Source organism: Nerophis ophidion, linkage group LG07 (genome assembly GCF_033978795.1).
Source record: "Nerophis ophidion isolate RoL-2023_Sa linkage group LG07, RoL_Noph_v1.0, whole genome shotgun sequence".
Taxonomy (NCBI): domain Eukaryota; kingdom Metazoa; phylum Chordata; class Actinopteri; order Syngnathiformes; family Syngnathidae; genus Nerophis; species Nerophis ophidion.
The window spans coordinates 1,297,670-1,319,017 of record NC_084617.1 but is presented as its reverse complement, the minus strand read 5'-3'; the positions used below and the strand labels follow the sequence as shown (position 1 = coordinate 1,319,017).

At 39.2% G+C, this 21,348-nt stretch overlaps 2 protein-coding genes across 4 annotated transcripts in view; both read left to right on the top strand.

The window, feature by feature from the left end:
• Window positions 1-11,011, top strand: cdc37 (cell division cycle 37 homolog (S. cerevisiae)). 2 transcript variants are annotated; one of them, XM_061905110.1, is made up of 9 exons: window positions 1-141; window positions 210-371; window positions 3,664-3,945; window positions 6,533-6,638; window positions 6,713-6,828; window positions 6,927-7,049; window positions 7,209-7,391; window positions 10,514-10,585; window positions 10,694-11,011. In XM_061905110.1, the coding sequence occupies exons 2-9, from the start codon at window positions 264-266 to the stop codon at window positions 10,832-10,834; spliced, it is 1,131 nt and encodes a 376-aa protein (XP_061761094.1). In that variant the 5' UTR covers window positions 1-141; window positions 210-263; the 3' UTR covers window positions 10,835-11,011. The 2 variants fall into 2 exon arrangements, with proteins under 2 accessions (XP_061761094.1, XP_061761095.1); XM_061905111.1 differs by having other exon boundaries at window positions 6-141; window positions 225-371.
• Window positions 11,012-11,158: 147 nt separating this feature from the next.
• The window catches only part of tyk2 (tyrosine kinase 2), a 47,369-nt gene continuing 37,179 nt past the window's right edge, over window positions 11,159-21,348 (top strand). Inside the window, exons 1-2 of one of the 2 annotated variants that reach the window (XM_061905109.1) lie at window positions 11,159-13,222; window positions 18,381-18,624. In XM_061905109.1, coding sequence (XP_061761093.1) covers window positions 18,622-18,624 — 3 coding nt within the window. In that variant the 5' untranslated portion in view covers window positions 11,159-13,222; window positions 18,381-18,621. The remainder of the gene's footprint in view (window positions 13,223-18,380; window positions 18,625-21,348) is intronic. The other variant, XM_061905108.1, reaches the window with a different exon arrangement.

The following is a 21,348-nucleotide window of genomic DNA, read 5'->3' as shown; positions in this document are numbered from 1 at the left end:
CGACGCACGCAAGGCGCCCTGTGACGTCAGACGTGTGACGTCTCCCGGAACTTTCTAGAATGTAGCAGCAGCATCAGGCTAGCTCCCGCCTTGTGGATTTTAATCACCATTTCTGCTGCAAACTCGCCTGAACCGTCGAAGGTAATGTCGAGGACAATATTTGTTTCCGCATATTTCTGACTCTCATTTGAGTTTGCTGTCTTTGTTAGGCGCCACCAGTTTAGCCGACTCCCAGCTTGAAGCTAAGGTTGTGTGGAGGCGTCATGTCCCGGATAGACTACAGCGTGTGGGACCACATCGAGGTGTCGGACGACGAGGATGACACTCACCCCAACATCGACACTCCCAGCCTCTTCAGGTGGCGCCACCAGGTACCACACCTGGCCTTCCGTGACGTCATGCTTGCTCCGACGCTGTTTGGAACATGCACGCACTCACAGTCTTTACTTATATAGCCCGAAATCATGAGTGTCTCAAAGGGCTGCACAAGCCACACCCTCATCCTCGGCTCAGGTCCCACATCAGGGCAAGGAAGAACTCAACCCAATGGGATGAAAATGAGAAACCTTGGAGAGGACCGCAGATGTGGGAACCCCCCACCCACAGGGCGAAAAGTGCAATGGGCGTCGAGTGGGTCTAGAGTCATATTGTGAAAGTCCAGTCCATAGTGGATCTAACATAATAGTGTGAGAGTCCAGTCCATAGTTGATCTAACATAATGTGAGAGTCCAGTCCATAGTGGATCTAACATAATAGTGTGAGAGTCCAGTCCATAGTGGATCTAACATAATAGTGTGAGAGTCCAGTCCATAGTGGATCTAACATAATAGTGAAAGTCCAGTCCATAGTGGATCTAACATAATAGTGTGAGAGTCCAGTCCATAGTGGATCTAACATAATAGTGAGAGTCCAGTCCATAGTGGATCTAACATAATAGTGTGAGAGTCCAGTCCATAGTGGATCTAACATAATAGTGTGAGAGTCCAGTCCATAGTGGATCTAACATAATAGTGTGAGTCCAGTCCATAGTGGATCTAATATAATAGTGAAAGTCCAGTCCATAGTGGATCTAACATAATAGTGAGAGTCCAGTCCATAGTGGATCTAACATAATAGTGAGAGTCCAGTCCATAGTGGATCTAACATAATAGTGTGAGAGTCCAGTCCATAGTGGATCTAACATAATAGTGTGAGTCCAGTCCGTAGTGGATCTAACATAATAGTGTGAGAGTCCAGTCCATAGTGGATCTAACATAATAGTGTGAGAGTCCAGTCCATAGTGGATATAACATAATAGTGAGAGTCCAGTCCATAGTGGATCTAACATAATACTGTGAGAGTCCAGTCCATAGTGGATCTAACATAATAGTGTGAGAGTCCAGTCCATAGTGGATCTAACATAATAGTGTGAGAGTCCAGTCCATAGTGGATCTAACATAATAGTGAAAGTCCAGTCCATAGTGGATCTAACATAATAGTGTGAGAGTCCAGTCCATAGTGGATCTAACATAATAGTGAGAGTCCAGTCCATAGTGGATCTAACATAATAGTGTGAGAGTCCAGTCCATAGTGGATCTAACATAATAGTGTGAGAGTCCAGTCCATAGTGGATCTAACATAATAGTGTGAGTCCAGTCCATAGTGGATCTAATATGGATCTAATATAATAGTGAAAGTCCAGTCCATAGTGGATCTAACATAATAGTGAGAGTCCAGTCCATAGTGGATCTAACATAATAGTGAGAGTCCAGTCCATAGTGGATCTAACATAATAGTGTGAGAGTCCAGTCCATAGTGGATCTAACATAATAGTGTGAGTCCAGTCCGTAGTGGATCTAACATAATAGTGTGAGAGTCCAGTCCATAGTGGATCTAACATAATAGTGTGAGAGTCAAGTCCATAGTGGATATAACATAATAGTGAGAGTCCAGTCCATAGTGGATCTAACATAATACTGTGAGAGTCCAGTCCATAGTGGCTCTAACATAATAGTGAGAGTCCAGTCCATAGCGGATCTAACATGATAGTGTGAGAGTCCAGTCCATAGGTGATCTAACATAATAGTGTGAGAGTCCAGTCCATAGTGGATCTAACATAATAGTGTGAGAGTCCAGTCCATAGTGGATCTAACATAATAGTGTGAGAGTCCAGTCCATAGTGGATCTAACATAATAGTGTGAGAGTCCAGTCCATAGTAGATCTAACATAATAGTGAGAGAGTCCAGTCCATAGTGGATCTAACATAATAGTGTGAGAGTCCAGTCCATAGTGGATCTAACATAATAGTGTGAGAGTCCAGTCCATAGTAGATCTAACATAATAGTGAGAGAGTCCAGTCCATAGTGGATCTAACATAATACTGTGAGAGTGCAGTCCATAGTAGATCTAACATAATAGAGTCCAGTCCATAGTGGATCTAACATAATACTGTGAGAGTCCAGTCCATAGTGGATCTAACATAATAGTGAGAGTCTAGTCCATAGTGGATCTAACATAATAGTGTGAGAGTCCAGTCCATAGTGGATCTAACATAATAGTATGAGAGTCCAGTCCATAGTGGATCTAACATAATAGTGTGAGAGTCCAGTCCATAGTGGATCTAACATAATAGTGTGAGAGTCCAGTCCATAGTGGATCTAACATAATAGTGAGAGTCCAGTCTATAGTAGATTAACATAATAGTGAGAGTCCAGTCCATAGTGGATCTAACATAATAGTGTGAGAGTCCAGTCCATAGTGGATCTAACATAATAGTGAGAGTCCAGTCCATAGTGGATCTAACATAATAGTGAGAGTCCAGTCTATAGTGGATCTAACATAATAATGTGAGAGTCCAGTCCATAGTGGATCTAACATAATAGTGAGAGTCCAGTCCATAGTGGATCTAACATAATAGTGTGAGAGTCCAGTCCATAGTGGATCTAACATAATAGTGAGAGTCCAGTCCATAGTGGATCTAACATAATAGTGAGAGTCCAGTCTATAGTGGATCTAACATAATAGTGAGAGTCCAGGTCAGCAGTGCAGAGACGTCACCAACTAATGCACAGATGAGTGGTCCACCCTGGGTCCCGACTTTGGACAGCTAGCGCGTCATCTGTGGCCACCGAATCTGTGCAGAAAAGAAACGGCAGATCAACTTGTCTAAAAGGGAGTCTATTTAAAGGCTAGAGTATACAAGATGGGACTTAAATGCTTCTACTGAGGTAGCATCTCTAACTGTTAATGCTAGAATATTCCAGAGTACTGGAGCCCCAATAGAAATCACTCTATAGCCCGCAGACTTTTTTTGGGCTCTGGGAATCCCTCATAAGCTGGTTAGAGGGTTATGGTCAACCCTGACTGTGGATCACATTTATTTAAAAACGTTTGGATGAGGGGCAGAAATGTAATGTCACTTCCTGCTGAAAAATGTAGGGGTGTGGCCTAAATCCATAATCAGCCACGCCTCTTAAACTATTAAAAACTTGGAACATGTTTTTTTTTTGCAAAGTTTTTTAATTTAAAATACTAAACCTAGAGTAAATGTCTTCCAACCTCTGTTTGAACTTTGTCATAGAAGATCTTTTAAATTACACCATTGAAAAGAAGCCAAATAATGTTTTAAGCATGGTATTTTCATAAATTGAAATTTAGCCATCAAAGGATTGTTTTATTCTCAGGCCCGTGTGGACCGAATGGAAGAATTCCAGAAGAAAACCCAAGACCTGACCAAGGGGCTGACAGAGTCCCGTCGCAAGTTAACGGAAACGCAGAAGAAAATCCAGGAAATGAGCCTCTCCGCCTCGGAGGAGGACAAAGCCGAGCTGAGCAAACTGAAGACGGAGGAGAAGAAGCTGAAGAAAGAGGAGCGCGACTGGGAGAGGAAGCTGGAGGACCACTGCCGGGAGGAGAAGAAGATGCCGTGGAACGTGGACACGCTCAGCAAAGAAGGCTTCAGCAAGGTAGGGAGCCGTTTTTAGAGATGCATTCGGCCATGTTATCTAAATGCTTGTAATTTATTATAAGCATCCCATTTTTTAGGACTTTCAACGTCACGCAACAGGATAAAAAATGTTTCCTCTTGTTAAACAAATAATATTTAACAAATAACTTATTTTATTTGAAATATTTTTCATAAAATAATCATACATAAATGTAATTAATAGTTAAAGGGTTCCTACACCTGCTCTGATTGATGTGCCCGACAATTACCAGGAATTATACAACAAAATAAATTATTATACATCCAGAAGAGAGACACGAAAATCATGGAATATTTTGGGAACACCAGCCTGTTTAAAAAGACATGGTGTAATAAAGAAGTAGTAGAACAACAACATCTGGGTTTAAATTATGGAATTCTTCTTTTTCTCGAAGAAATCAAAAGTTAACTGGGTCCCAGGATGAACCATGAAGTTAAACATAAACAATTACTACTTTTTTAGTTAAGTCATTTCCCTCTAAATTATTGTCCTTCAATCCTCTTATCAAACACTTTCTCATTAGTCCTGTGGCTTTACGTTTGCTGCGGTCCCTGCTATTAACACTAGGTTCTGCTGCGGTCCCTGCTATTAACACTAGGTTCTGCTGCGGTCCCTGCTATTAACACTAGGTTCTGCTGCGGTCCCTGCTATTAACACTAGGTTCTGCTGCGGTCCCTGCTATTAACACTAGGTTCTGCTGCGGTCCCTGCTATTAACACTAGGTGCTGCTGCGGTCCCTGCTATTAACACTAGGTTCTGCTGCGGTCCCTGCTATTAACACTAGGTTCTGCTGCGGTCCCTGCTATTAACACTAGGTTCTGCTGCGGTCCCTGCTATTAACACTAGGTTCTGCTGCGGTCCCTGCTATTAACACTAGGTGCTGCTGCGGTCCCTGCTATTAACACTAGGTTCTGCTGCGGTCCCTGCTATTAACACTAGGTTCTGCTGCGGTCCCTGCTATTAACACTAGGTTCTGCTGCGGTCTCTGCTATTAACACTAGGTTCTGCTGCGGTCCCTGCTATTAACACTAGGTTCTGCTGCGGTCCCTGCTATTAACACTAGGTTCTGCTGCGGTCCCTGCTATTAACACTAGGTTCTGCTGCGGTCCCTGCTATTAACACTAGGTTCTGCTGCGGTCCCTGCTATTAACACTACGTTCTGCTGCGGTCCCCGCTATTTAAACTCGGTTCTGCTGCGGTGCCTGCTATTTAAACTAGGTTCTGCTGCGGTCCCTGCTATTAACACTACGTTCTGCTGCGGTCCCCGCTATTTAAACTCGGTTCTGCTGCGGTGCCTGCTATTTAAACTAGGTTCTGCTGCGGTCTCTGCTATTAACACTAAGTTTTGCTGCGGTCCCTGCTATTAACACTAAGTTTTGCTGCGGTCCCTGCTATTAACGCTCTGTTCTGCCCTGACTGCACAGGCCGCTTTGTACGGCCTCCATAAATGTATACGATGGTGACTTATTAGATTTCATTGTGTTGAAGCTCATCTTTAATCCGCCCCGTTTATTCCTCCAGAACACGTCCATTCATTCACGCTCAGCACATTCCAAATAAATCCCCAATGTCATTTTAATAATATCAACTTCATGAATGGCTTGTTCTTAAATGCAGAAGCTTGCAAAATAATGGCTGCTTTTGTGTTTGGTACATTACTATCTGCGTCCTATACACAGGCTTTCAAAAATCTTTATTATGAATCTTAAAGGGTGACACTGTGCAGTAGATCCCTGCCTATTTGCGCTACGAAATAATCACACATTATTTTATATTATGTGAAGCAGAAGAAAAGCAACAAGTTAAACATTCCATATTTAATGCTTAAAACCGTTTTTGTTTTTGAAAGTATGAACTACAGCACATTTTATGGACATGTATTATTTTAGTAAATAAAACAGACTATTTGTTAAAAATTATAAAGCTATTTTTTGTTTATAATTTTTTTATAATCATGCAGTGGATTTAAATGAATACATCTCAAGGTTAAGTTTTTTCTCTGCATTTTTTTAGGTAAAATTACAATATTGATTAGACCAGTGGTTCTCCAAAGTTTTTCAGCAAGTACCATCTCAAAAACACCTGGCTTTCTTTAATGGTGATGAGTTGTGTTTCTCCACGTGTCTTCAAAGAACATAGAAAGTGGTTGGAGGGCGCTATCTGGAGAGCGTTTTGTATTGGTACACATTTCAGTACAAAACAATATACTGTATGCCTTAAGTTGTTTTTTTATGTTTAAAACTGAATTGAAAATGTGTTTAGTATTTAAGAGGCATATTAAAGCCTACAGAAAATGAGACATTTGAGCTTTTCATGTAGGCAGTGGCCATTATTTTCAGTGTTAACTCATTTGTGCGGGGTTCTTGTAACAGTTATTAAAGATTTATCCCGGCCATACATGACCTTTGCATATAAAAGCAAAGCTTCATCATAAACTTGCACATTCTGGTTTGTCTGTGCTTGTTTTTGTGATGACGAAATAACACGATGCGTCTTCTCACTGGAAACTTTTGTGGTTTCCTGAGTTTTATTTTTGGAGCTTTTTTCTTTTCACTTCACCCCGCAGAGCATTGTCAACCTCAAACTGGAAGCTGAAGAAGAGTCTGAGGAAGACAAGGAGAAGAAGCACAAGTCCTTTGTGGAAAAATATGAGAAGGAGATCAAGCATTTTGGTGAGGGTTTTAAATAGTTTTGATGTTGTGTTGTTGAAATGTGCTCATCCTGTCTGTGTTGTGTTGATTGGCAGGCATGCTACGGCGCTGGGATGACAGCCAGAAGTACTTGTCTGACAACTCTCACCTGGTTTGTGAAGAGACTGCCAACTACCTGGTCATCATGTGCATCGACCTGGAAGTGGAGGAGGCAAGTACTTTCAAATTTGACATAGTGTACTTTCTGCAAGAATAGCATTGATTATTTAGCACTTTGGCTTCTGCTGCCACACAATCATCCTCCTTTAGAAACACGCCTTGATGGAGCAAGTGGCTCATCAGACCATCGTCATGCAGTTCATTCTGGAATTGGCCAAAAGCCTCAAGGTGGACCCACGAGGATGCTTCCGTCAGTTCTTTGCCAAGATAAAGGTGGGTTTATGTGCATGCGGATACAAATACTACGGGACATTTTTATACCTGCATTGTCCTTTCCATCTTTTGTAAGTGAGCTACTCTGTGGAACAATTTCCCTTGTGGATCATTAAAATCCAAATCTCCTTCACATGATGTGTGCGGTGTCCTCCAAAGACGACAGATCAGCAGTATCAGGACGCCTTCAACGACGAGCTGTCGTCCTTTAAGGACCGGGTGCGCGCCCGGGCCAAGATCCGCATAGAAAAAGCCATGAAAGAATATGAAGAGGAGGAGCGACAGAAACGACTTGGACCGGGAGGACTTGACCCTGTTGATGTATACGAGTCTCTACCACAGGCAAGTCCTCCAACTACTCACTCCGCAGCTTTGTTCCTTTATATTTTAGATTATTTTTAGTCAGATTATTGTTTTTTTTAATCCGATCAAATCCAACACTTTTGAATTTTGGGTTAATCATGATAACTCAGTCTATTACTAGCTAGCATCATTTAAATGAACTTTCAAAAATACCTCAATATTTGGACACAATTAAAATTTGATTGTCGTAATATCATACAGAAATTTTAAAAAAAATATTTCACTTGAAAGCATGTCATTTATTTGCGCAAAACTTGCTAACAGTTTTTAGCTAAAGTATTGTTGGGTTTTGCTTGACCAGAGAGCACACTGGTCGCAGTCTCCTCACTCATCTTTGCACTGATGTATGCATTGACCTGATCACCAAACAGTTTAGGTCACCATCTGTACTTCACATAAAGCAGCATGTGTGGTCAAAATAAATTGCGTGATTCATCGGCATATTTAGATAATAATAATGCAATAGTTTTTTTGTGATTAATCTTACAAGTTAACTTATTTTTGTCAGCCATAGTTAAAAATGTGTGTGTGTGTGTATATATATATATATATATATATATATATATATGTATATATATGTATATGTATATATATATATATATATATGTATATATATGTATATATATGTATATATATATATATATATATATATATATATATTAGGGCTGCAACTTACGATTAATTTGATAATCTATTAATCTGTCTATTATTACTTCGATTAATCGGATGAAAGAGACAAACTACATTTCTATCCTTTCCAATACTTTATTTAAAAAACAACATACTGGCACCATGTCCTTTCGACTTGCCAAATAAAATAAGGCAAGTGTTACAAAAATGTATTTTTTTTTTTATAAAGTGCACCATTGTCATGCACAATAGCAATAATTTTGCTTAGGGCAATTTCAAAGCTGTCTATTACCTATTCCAACCATTCTGCAATGTTGGATGCTGAATGTCTTTCCTCTAGTGGCATGGTCGTAAGGCAGATTGACTTCATGTTCCATTCTTCTCCAATGTAGTGGCATGTATTGCCAAGGTAGGCTACACTTGTCCACACATCAGTAGTGAGAGCAATTATGTCAGTCTACACAGCTTGGAATGTCTGCTCGTACTTCCTCTCCGTCAGTTTGGTAAAATGGGTCCTCGAGGGAAGAGTGTAACCAGGGTTGAGGACGTGAATCATTTGTCTAAAACCTTCATCCTCCACCATTGATAGTAGCCTCATGTCAGTTAGCAACATATTCAGGTAGCGTCAGTCAATGCAGCCGCTTGCTGTGGTGTGCACACCTTCCTTTGTACCAAGTCGCTAATGCTGGATTGTTTCTTTCTGAAATGAGCGAAACCATATAATGAATGTACATAGTAGCATAATTTACATGTAACTCAATACACACCCAGTTAATTTTATTAAAAATTTCTGATGTAAAAGACAAATATGCCACCACATTAAAAAAAACAGCTAAATTAAATAAATGGACATTGGGGATGCAGCATACACCAATAACAACACAGACATGTAACTCATCAGATCAGAACTGGGTCAGATACTGTACGCGTTTCTGTTGTGAACCGAGGATGTCGTTGTGCTTTGTGTTGTGATTTGTGCAACCTTTTGAGACACTAGTGATTTAGGGCTATATAAATAAACATTGATTGATTGATTGATTTTAGGCTGCCTGTGAAACATAGCATGAAATATTCCAGCACCTTCAAAACGTTTAGTTATACTAAAGCGCCACTCAAGTCTAAATATATTTATATAACTTTATCGGGTTCGGCTACATTGATCCATTATGAAACCAACCTGAGATATTTCTGTCCGTTGCGTTTATTTCCAAATTGTTAAACGTGCATTTTTTCACTCAAAACGGAGTCAAATGTGCCGGAGATACATTATCAGCCCCACGTTGCAACAAAGACATAACGTTAAGGTTACTCACAAAAAAGCTGAACTGATGAATGCCTGTTGCCGCTCATAACAACGCAGAAAATGAAGATGTCACACTCTCCAAAAGGTTCCTAACACTCTGAAAGTTAATACACAACAGTTGCTGCTGCGCTTCCTGAAAAAAATCTCCTCGTTAACAAAATATTAAAAACAGACAGAGACGGACACAACGGATCAATATAGTCTGACTATGGACTTAAAAAAGTGACGTACTGGGAGTTGTCTTCATGCATGGATAAAACATAAAACATGCTTCATGTTCAGGTGCTCCTGAAGCGATGTAGTACTTGCTTGCCACGCGAGGTTCATGCTGCACATTTTGCAGTCTTTAAAGTGAAGTATTAACACACTTTTGACGACTTAGGTCGTACACTTTTCTCCAATGTTTGCAGGCAAATGAGAGGGCGTGGTCACGTGAGCTGCACATGACTCATCATTGGCTGGCTTACTGCCACCTCATAAGACGTAGCCTCAGCGCCGCTCTTTTGTACTGTTTTTGTACTTATTAACTTTTTTTTTTTTTTTAATAATACAGACCTAATGCAATAATAATAATATATTTTATAATTTTTACATTGAGCAAACAACCTCAAAGTGCTACAGTGCATTTAAAAAAACAAAACAACGCTAACACCACAAATAGCTGCCCCTAACAAGTAAAATAATTAGGCTGTTCTAGTTTTTATTTTTTCACTAATAGTTAGAACTAGCACACATATAGCTAAAATATTTTTTTTTTAAAAAGAAGGGTTTTTAAACCTTTTTTTAAAAGCATCCACAGTCTGTGGTGCCCTCAGGTGTTCAGGGAGAGCGTTCCACTGACTGGGAGTGGTGGACCAGAAAGCTCGGTCTCCCATAGTTTGGCGCTTTGTCCTCGGAGGTTGGAGGAGGTTAGCGTGTCTGGAGCAGAGGTGTCGTGTGGAGGATTTGGGGGTGAGCAGTTCTTTGAGGTAAAATGGGGCATTTCCATGAGCAAACTGATAATTAGTTGGCAAAGCTCCAGGATTTATTTGAGTGAAGTCTGCTTTTCTTGGGAGGGAGATTTTGGTGCTCACAAACAGGCTCCAGAGACACAAATCATTAAAAGTCCATTTTGTATTATGGGGAACCTCTAAAACTGCCTCACAGTCCTTTTTTTGTATTCATGCAGGAGATGCAGAAATGTTTTGATGAGAAGGACATCCAATTGTTGCAAGATGTTATCAGCAAGATGGATCCAACGGTGGGTGACTCCAATCTGTTCCAGTAAAACCCTGGATATTTTCTTATCTTTTGCCTACAATAAAGAGAAGTTGATGGATGCTGAGCAGCTGTCACGTTTGTGCTTTAGGAGGCAAAGACGCACATGAAGCGCTGCATCGAGTCGGGACTTTGGGTCCCCAACTCCAAGCCGGATGAGGAGGACGAGAAAGAGGAAGACTCCACCTCCGAGGAGGTCAAGGCAGAGCCAGAAGAAGCCAAGAATGAATGAGCATTATTAGTCTGTTTGCGAACACGTCGGCGTGCGAGTAGTTTTTGCTGATTCATGCATCCCGCTTGTCTTCTTTAGGTCCATGTTTCAATTGCAGTCCACTCATGTTGAGTATTACTACTCTTTTTGGACATAGTCACTGTCGTCCTCTTTTCTATAAACTCAACTTCATGCTAATTTACAGTATATGATTTTTTATTTATTCATTGAACTATTTCATGCATGACTATCTAACCCACGGGAGCACTCCTGTCACAGCATCTTTGACTCGTGCTTTTGCAGGACGTCCTTTCAAACAGCCAAGTGCTCCTTTCAAATAGTGCTTTTGCAGTGTAGTACAAACCCCGTTTCCATAGAAGTTGGGAAATTGTGTTAGATGTAAATATAAACAGAATACAATGATTTGCAAATCATTTTCAAGCCATATTCAGTTGAATATGCTACAAAGACAACATATTTGATGTTCAAACTCATAAACTCTTTTTTTGTTGTTGCAAATAATCATTAACTTTAGAATTTGATGCCAGCAACACGTGACAAAAAAGTTGGGAAAGGTGGCAATAAATACTGATAAAGTTGAGGAATGCTCATCAAACACTTATTTGGAACATCCCACCGGTGTGCAGGCTAATTGGGAACAGGTGGGTGCCATGATTGGCTATAAAAACAGCTTCCCCAAAAATGCTCAATCTTTCACATACAAGGATGGGGTGAGGGTCACCACTTTGTAAGCAAATTGTCAAACAGTTTTAGAACAACATTTCTCAACGAGCTATTGCAAGGAATTTAGGGATTTTACCATCTATGCTCTGTAGAATCATCAAAAAGTTCAGAGAATCTGGAGAAATCACTGCACGTAAGCGATATTACAGACCTTTGATCCCTCAGGCGGTACTGCATCAAAAACCGACAGTGTGTAACGGATATCACCACACGGGCTCAGGAACACTTCATAAAACCACTGTCAGTAACTACAGTTGCTCGCTACATCTGTAAGTGCAAGTTAAAACTCTACTATGAAAAGCCAAAGCCATTTATCAACAATACCGTGAAACGCCACTGGCTTTGCTGGGCCCGAGCTCATCTAAGATGGACTGATGCAAAGTAGTGTTCTGTGGTCTGACGAGTCCACATTTCAAATTATATCTGGAAACAGAGGACGGGCTGTCCTCCAAAACGAAGACAAAAATAACCATTTGGATTGTTATAGGCACAAAGTGTAAAAGCCAGCCTGTGTGATGGTATGGGGGTGTATTAGTGCCCAAGGCATGGGTAACTTACACATCTGTGAAGGCACCATTAATGCTGAATGGTCCATAGAGGTTTTGGAGCAACATATGTTGTCATTCAAGTAACGTTACCATGGACGCCCCTGCTTATTTCAGCAAGATAAGTGTTACAACAGCGTGGCTTTGTAATAAAAGAGTGCGGGTACTTTCCTGGCTTGCCAGCAGTCCAGACCTGTCTCCCATGGAAAATGTGTGACGCATTATGAAGCGTAAAATGCGACAGAGGAGACCCCGGACTGTTGAAGGACTGAAGCTCTACATAAAACAAGAATGGTAAATAATTCCACTTTCAAAGCTTCAACAATTAGTTTCCTCAGTTCTCAAACGTTTATTGAGTGTTGTTAAAAGAAAAGGTGATGTAACACAGTGGTGAACATGCCCTTTCCCAACTACTTTGGCACGTGTTAAAGCCATGAAATTCTAAGTTAATTATTATTTGCAAAAAAAAAAAAGCTTATGAGTTGAACATCAAATATGTTGTCTTTGTAGCATATTCAACTGAATATGGGTTGAAAAAGATTTGCAAATCATTGTATTCTGTTTATATTTACATCTAACACAATTTCCCAACTCATATGGAAACGGGGTTTGTAACCTAATCAACCTAATCATTCCAAAACATAAAACAATAACGACGTGGGAAAAATGAATGTCAAAATAAAACGATTTTGTTACAGTAAGAAAGAGTTAGAGAAAGTAAGAGCAAGGTCAAAAAACTGTGTGGCTCGATTCCACGTACCTGACAGTCATGAGCCATGATACTTTGTTTCCATGTCTTATTACCACACGCATCCTTCCGCCATATAAGCAATTAAACAGATACATATTCTTCACTGCGCAGTATAACATGGTACGTCATTTAATTAGTCAGACAAATGTAATAATTACAAATAAAGCATACCTTATAATAAACCTAAACATGCAATATATACATTTTAAATAGTTCCATTTAGGCTGAATAAACATAAAGCCCCGTCCATAAAATGTAAATGAACTTAAACAGCATTTAAACTCCTACAATGTGTTTATTGTATGACGTACTTTCTTTATATTAAAGTATAATAATATCAGATACTTTCAATATTTCATTATGAGCCAGGTTCTTCTTCTTCTTCTTCTTTTGTTTTTATGGCGGTTGGCAAGCAACCTTCTGGTGTGCATTACCGCCACCTACTGTAATGGAGTGTGGACCGAGGTGGATCCCTACTCTATATTCTTTTACTTAACCCAGTGTTTTTTAAATATGTGTATATTGCTTTATATCCTATGTTTTCTGAATGCAATCCTAATATATCTCCCACTTCTAACCTAATATTTTCTTTTGCTAACTTATTTTCCAGTATTTCTCTTTCTCTATTATATTTCCTACATTGTATTAAGACATGGTCAACATTTTCTATCTGGTGGCAAAAATCACACAGCCCTGTAGTATGTTTGCCTATCAATTTTAGTGAACTATTTAGATATGTATGCCCTAATCTCATTCTAGTCATAATGTCTTCTTCCTTCCTATTTCTACCCCCTCCTCTCATTACACCTACTTTCCTCTGGACTTTGTAAAACTCTCTACCTTTTGTTTCCTTATTCCAATTATCCTGCCACTTTTTATTGTGTTCTATCTTAATTATGCTCTTCACTTCTTCTTTACTGTGCTTAATCTCCATGTTTACTTCTGTTTTAGTGGTTGCTTGTTTTGCGTATCTATCAGCTAACTCATTTCCCTCAACTCCTACATGAGCAGGAACCCAGAGAAATGTTACCACACCTCCCGCTTTATTTATTCTGTAGATTGCCTGAACTATTTCATAAACTATATCTAGTCTTGTTTCTGATGTTATGTTTTTTATGCTCGTCAATGCACTGCTGGAGTCCGAGCACACGACTACTTTCCTAGCTTTGTTTTCCTCTATCCAGTTAACTGCCATATAAATTGCTACCAATTCCCCCGTAAAAACAGATAGTTTATCACTAATTCTTTTATTCAACACTATATTTCTCTGTGGGATAACTGCAGCAGCTCCTACTTTACTATTTATAGTTTTTGATGCATCTGTGTATATCATAATATTATCAAAAAACATTTCCTCAATCCGTTGTTCTATTTGGTAACTATTTAAATGTCTATTCTTCAGTAACTGCATGTCTACCTTTGGGTTTTCATACATCCACGGTGGTATTGCAGGAATTGGTACTGTAGGGCTCACTTTAATATTGTCAATTTGTGTTTTTTTACATATATCTCCTATTATCCACCCAAAACTATTCATTTTTTTCTTCCCTTTTTCTTGGCAATTTATTAGCACTTGACGGGTTGGATGTCCTTGCTTGGATCCTTTTAAGTTTGCCCAATAAACTGCTGAGAGTTGATCTCTCCTCATGTCCAAAGGTTTTTCATTCATTTCTACTTGTAATGCTGCCACTGGAGTAGATTTAGTAGCTCCACAACATAATCTTAACGCCTGCGACTGGATCCGGTCTATTTTCTCAAGTAGAGTTTTAGAAGCAGATCGATAAATAATGCATCCGTAGTCGATAACAGACCGAATTAAAGTGATATATATTGTTTTCAATGTTAACCTATCAGCCCCCCAATCTTTACCCCTCAAAGCCCTCATTATATTTAACACCTTTTTACTTTTCTCCATTATCTTGCTGATGTGGGTTGACCAGTTAATATTTTTATCAAACCATATTCCTAAATATTTAAAAACTTGTACCTCTTCTATGTTTTCTCCATAGAGTTTTATTTGGAGCTTGTTTTGTATTTTCCTCTTCGTAAAATGTATGACTTTTGTCTTTCCAACAGAGAATCTTAAACCCCAAGCCGTCCCCCAGTCTTGAACATTATTTACCGCTTTTTGAATCTTCTTTTCTATATAATTTGTATTTCTACCTCTCTTCCACATCACTCCATCATCAGCAAACAATGCCACCTCCACTAACCCTTCCACTTCACTAAAAACTTCATTTATCATGATGGAAAATAGTACTGGACTTATTATACTCCCTTGTGGGGTCCCATTTTCCACTTTGTATTCTCTACTATATTCATTTTCTATCTTTACTAATAATGTTCTACTTGTTAAAAAGTCTTTTATCCATCTGTACATTCTTCCTCTAATCCCAATCCTATTTAGTTTCATCAGCAACCCCTGTTTCCACAACATATCATACGCTTTCTCTATGTCAAAAAATACCGCAATTATACTTTCTTTATTTATTTGTCCCTTTCTAATTTCCTCTTCCAGCTGCACTGCTGGGTCATTTGTGCTTCTTGCTTTGCGAAAACCACTTTGGTAGTTTTTTATAATTTCTTTTGACTCTAAATAATATATTAATCTTTCATTAATCATTTTTTCCATTACTTTGCCCAAATTTGAGGTCAATGCAATCGGCCTATAATTTCCTGCCTCTTCCGGATCTTTCCCTGGCTTGCATATTGGAATTATTACAGCTGTTTTCCACTCATCTGGTAATTTTCCTTCTTCATATACCCTATTATATAATTTCAAGACCACTTCTTTGCCGATGCTACCTAAATTTTTGATCATTTGATAACTCACCAGGTCTTTCCCTGCCGTCGTATTTTTAACTTTTTTTAAAATTCGAACCATTTCATCCAAAGAAAATGTCATATCCACAGTGTTGATAAAACTATTATCGTTGTCTTCCTTCATTTCCTCAATATTTACACTAATTGTTTCTTCTCTCTTTTGTTTTTCTACATTTTTCAAATTATCATTACTGTGCACTTTAACAAAGGTTTTTGCTAAAAGTTCTGCTTTTTCTTTATTTCCTACCACACTCCGCATTCCATCTTTCATCACATGATTTTTATGTTCTTTTCTGAGCCCTGACATTCTCTTGATCATTCCCCACACCTGGCTTAAAGGAGTAGTTCTATTTAGTGTTTCACAAAAAGTTCTCCAATGGTGTTTTCTTGTTTTTTTAATAACATACCTTACTCTAGCTTGATGCCTTTTATACTGGATCATGTCTTGGAAATTATGTGTTCTTCTCAATATTCTAAATGCTCTATTCCGTTCTTGTATTGCATCTGTGCACTCTTGTGTCCACCACGGCACTATCTTCCTTCTTCTCCCTATACTATTCCTTGGTATGCTCTGTTCGGCTGCTTCTATTATGCACTTTGTAATATCTGTATTTAATTGTTCAATATCTTGATTTATATCTACTTCCTTTAAAGTTATGTCGGTAATTTCCCTAAATTTCTCCCAGTCACCATGATTATACTTCCATCTTCCTTCTATCCTAGTGCTTTCTGTCCTATGATTTATGTTTATGTGAATGACGATTGGATAGTGATCACTTCCCATTGTGCTGTATTTATTTACTTCCCACTCCACCTTTCCTGCTAACCCTTGTGACACTAGTGTTAAATCTATTGCTGTTTCTTTACCCGTGACGACATCTAACCTTGTTCCCGACCCATCATTCACACACACCAGTTCTTTTTCCTCCAAAAGTGCTTCCAATGTATCCCCATTCCAGTCATCCCTTTCACCCCACATTGTGCTATGTGCATTAAAGTCACCACACCAAATAATATTGCCACTCCAGTGCTCCATTATTGTTTCTAGTTGGTGAATTTCTAATTTCTTGCATGGATTATAGAAGTTTAGTACTTTGTATCTTTCTTTATTATTCCATACTTCTACTCCTACTATCTCTAGTTCTTGTTTTACTTTTAATATTGAATAATGCATATCTTCCTTAATAAATATGGCACATCCTCCTCCTTGCCCATCATTCCTATCTTTACGTATCGTTATATATCCTTTTATTATAAAGTTTAATTTTGGCTTCAGCCATGTTTCTTGAATACATATTATATGTGGTTTATTTTTCATATTATTAATATATCCCTTTAATTCCTGTCCGTTTGCTATCAGACTTCTGGCATTCCACTGAACAATTAACATGGCGTTGGATTGTGGTAACATGACTCGGTCTCGTCTACTCTCTGTAGCTCACCTTGCACCTGTTCCCAGGATAATTCTTTTAAATTTAAAAACTTTGCTGCTGCTTTGACAATTATTTTGATTTTCTCAGTCTTGTTTCTAGCCTGTTCTGTACAATTTATTACATAAGCCAGGAATACAACTAGTTTATCCATGGAAATTCCTGTATTTGCTGCCTCTTGTTTTTTATTTCTTGAACTATTTTCACTTCTGTCCTGTTCTGCACTTTCTTGATTTCTTATTTTAACTGCCTCTGCATAAGTAATATTTCGTTCAACTCTAATTTGCTGTACTTCTGTTGCCTGTTTTCTTATGATGCAGCCCCCATACGCTGCTGTGTGATTCCCGCCACAATTACAACACTTGACCTGTTCATTTTCTCCACATTGTCCATATTCATGCTCCCCTCCACACCTTCCACATCTCATTTTAGCATGACACACACTAGCTATGTGCCCATAGCGTTGGCACTTGAAACAACGTACTGGGGGTGGCACGTAAGCTCTAACATAGAAGCTTAGATACCCAATCATGATTCTCTCTGGTAGGACCTCCTCTGCAAATTGCACTAGCACGGATTCGCTCTCAGTCTTTTCACCGTTCCTAAATGCCATCAATCTTTTCATCGTAGTGACAGTTCCTCCTTTTATTTCTCTTTTCAGATCATCTAAATTTTCTCCTCTTGGGATTCCTGTCACGACTCCTCTTGCCCCCTTCCGTTCTCCCACTTCGATTTTTTCCTTTATTATTTTGTTGCACAGTTTTTGCAATCGCATTGCTTTGTTCTTTTGCTCTCCATTTTTGCATTTAATCAACAGCCGTCCGTCCCTGAGCACCTTCGCTATCTCCACCTCTCCAATGTCCTTCTTTAATCCCTTAACCAGAGTCATCAAACTAATGTCATTCATATCTTGGTTTGATTTAAATGTATAAATTATCTTATATTCATCCATCATAACCCTTTTCCTCTTATCAACCTCTTCATCGTCTTCATGCACTCTTTTAGTACTCGCCTTTCCTTCACTCCCTCCTCTCCCCTTCTTTCCTCTCTCCACTCTAGTCCTATCCATTTCCATACTATCCTCATACATCCCGTCACTATCCCCTTCCATCTCGATCCAGTCACAAAACAGCTTATGCTCAACCGCCAAAACAGATTTAGATACTCTCGCCGCCGCCAAATTCACTCCAAATGTTTGGTAGTTCCGCCAACTTTTCCGCTCACCAACTCACACTCTCCCGTCGCCGAGCTGAAGTTCGATGTCTATGAGCCAGGTTTTGTTTTGTTTTGTGTTTTGTTCTGCGAGCAGTGGGCGTGTTTGCGCATGCTCACTCCAGCTTATCCACGTCACTTCCGGTTATTGGTTTCAGGAAGTAAGAGGCCAAGATGAGGTGAAAAGAAGCTTGCTTGAAAGTTTTTCTTTTCAACAACTTTCTACCCGCTCAGCCTCCTTTTATGTAACCTCTTTTCAACACCTTCTTTTTCAACAACTTTCCACCCGCACAGCCTCCTTCCATGGTAAGCTATTTTCATGTCGCCGCGGTCTATCGCCGTTGTCTTTTTGCCGCTGGAAGGAAAGATGTCAAAGTTGTAAAAGATGTCAAAGTTGTAAAAGATGACAAAGTTGTAAAAGATGACAAAGTCAAACTCTATAAAGTCCTACTTGAAATGTCTTTTGTCTAACTTAACAATGCGAGGATTTCCTTACACGGTTTTATTTTCATTTTCATCATATTCATACACCTATTCTGTTATATCAGTCTTAAAGTCCGAAATGTGTTAATTTAGGTCGTTATGTTGACGTGATGTCATTATAGCTGATTTTGTGTGACGTCATTATTATTATTATTGTATTTCATTACTATTTGGGGGGCAGCACGGTGGTACAGTGTTAGTGCATGTGCCTCACAATACGAAGGTCCTGAGTTCAATCCCAGGCTCGGGATCTTTCTGTGTGTCGTTTGCTTGTCCTCCCCGTGACTATGGCTTCCCTCCAGCTTCCTCCCACCTCCAAACACATGCACCTGGGGATAGGCCCCTCCCACCTCCAAAGACATGCACCTGGGGATAGGCCCCTCCCACCTCCAAAGACAAGCACCTGGGTATAGGCCCCTCCCACCTCCAAAGACATGCACCTGGGGATAGGCCCCTCCCACCTCCAAAGACATGCACCTGGGGATAGGCCCCTCCCACCTCCAAAGACATGCACCTGGGGATAGGCCCCTCCCACCTCCAAAGACATGCACCTGGTGATAGGCCCCTCCCACCTCCAAAGACATGCACCTGGGGATAGGCCCCTCCCACCTCCAAAGACATGCACCTGGGGATAGGTTGATTGGCAACACTAAATGGTCCCTAGTGTGGGAATGTTGTCTATCTGTGTTGGCCCTGCGATGAGGGTGACTTGTCCAGGGTGTACGCCGCCTTCCGGCCGAGTGCTGCTGAGATGGGCTCCAGTGACCCCAAACGGGACAAGCGGTAGAAAATGGATGGATGGATTATTATTTGGGCCTGGGTATTCTTACAAAGAAGAGTATTAGAAGAAGATAGAAAGTAAAAAGGGGGGGAAATGTATAATTAATAGATTTAAGTTGTGATTATGAAAATAAGGTACAATTATTACTAGCATAATGTAGTATTTTTTTTAATTAGTAATATGAAATGGTATTATTACAAGAAAATAAGCCTTGAAATTGTGCATGGAATTTTTATGAATACTGTAAATAGAAAATGGTATTTGACATTATGAAATTATGACGTTTTTTTTTTTATCACATTAATGACATTTTTTAATTTGTATTAATCGCAGGTGAATACTTGCCTGCTAAATTGAAATATTTGTACACAAATGCAGTTTTATTGGCACAATGTCAACCAGGAAATTTTTGATATGTTTTTGTTGAATGCATCACATTTATTTGCACAGAACTTTGGTAACCCTTTGATCTAAAGTTCCTATAGGCTGTAATTTGGAGTTAAATTTACCAGTTGGAGTCTCCTCACTCATTTTTTTCTAACATATGCATTTATTTGTTTACTGAACATTTAACGGTTAAGGCAAAAGAGCTTTTACAGTCAAAATTAATTGAATAGAATAGAATAGAAAGTACTTTATTGATCCCTGCGGGAAATTCAGCACCAAAGTTTGCTCATAATAAACAATAAACACTTAGGTATTTTTTACTTGTGAATAATATAAATACAGTCTATTACACAGCATTATTCACATGTGAATAATATAAATACAGTTTATTATACAGCATTATTCACATAAGTGCACATGATTAATGCTATCATTTTTTCGTGTCTTATTACATGAATTAACTTGTTAATTTTGACAGCCCTACAGAAAATATACAATTATTTAAAGGTAATAATAATGTTTTAATATTTTGACTAAAAACATAAAAAATGTAATCGAAAAAAATTTGAACACGTAATTGTTATTGTTATAATGATAAGAAAAATACATAATGTTCTGATAATGTTTTTTTATATTACGTAAGAAGTCCACTGCAATTAAGGGTTTAATTATTACAAGAATAAGGTCGTATTTTTTTAATTAATAATCCATCCATCCATTTTCTGGCGCTTATTCCCGTTCGGGGTCGCGGGGGGCGCTGGCGCCTATCTCAGCTACAATCGGGCGGAAGGCGGGGTACACCCTGGACAAGTCGCCACCTCATCGCAGGGCCAACACTGATAGACAGACAACATTCACACTCACATTCACACACTAGGGACCATTTAGTGTTGCCAATCAACCTATCCCCAGGTGCATGTCTTTGGAGGTGGGAGGGGCCTATCCCCAGGTGCATGTCTTTGGAGGTGGGAGGGGCCTATCCCCAGGTGCATGTCTTTGGAGGTGGGAGGAAGCCGGAGTACCCGGAGGGAACCCACGCATTCACGGGGAGAACATGCAAACTCCACACAGAAAGATCCCGAGCCTGGATTTGAACCCAGGACTGCAGGACCTTCGTATTGTGAGGCAGACGCACTAACCCCTCTTCCACCGTCAATATGTATTATTAAATTTGAAATTATACTTGAAATTGTTCTAAAAAATAGTTTTAAACAAAACTTAAAAATTGTACTCAATACCAGTTGTAATTTTAAGAGAACATATTACAATATTTTTATTATAATGTTTTGAGATTTTGTGAAAAAATTTAATTATACTTGAAGTTATGATTTTGTAGAGTACAATTATTCTTTTAATACGACCACATTTTTATTGCTTAG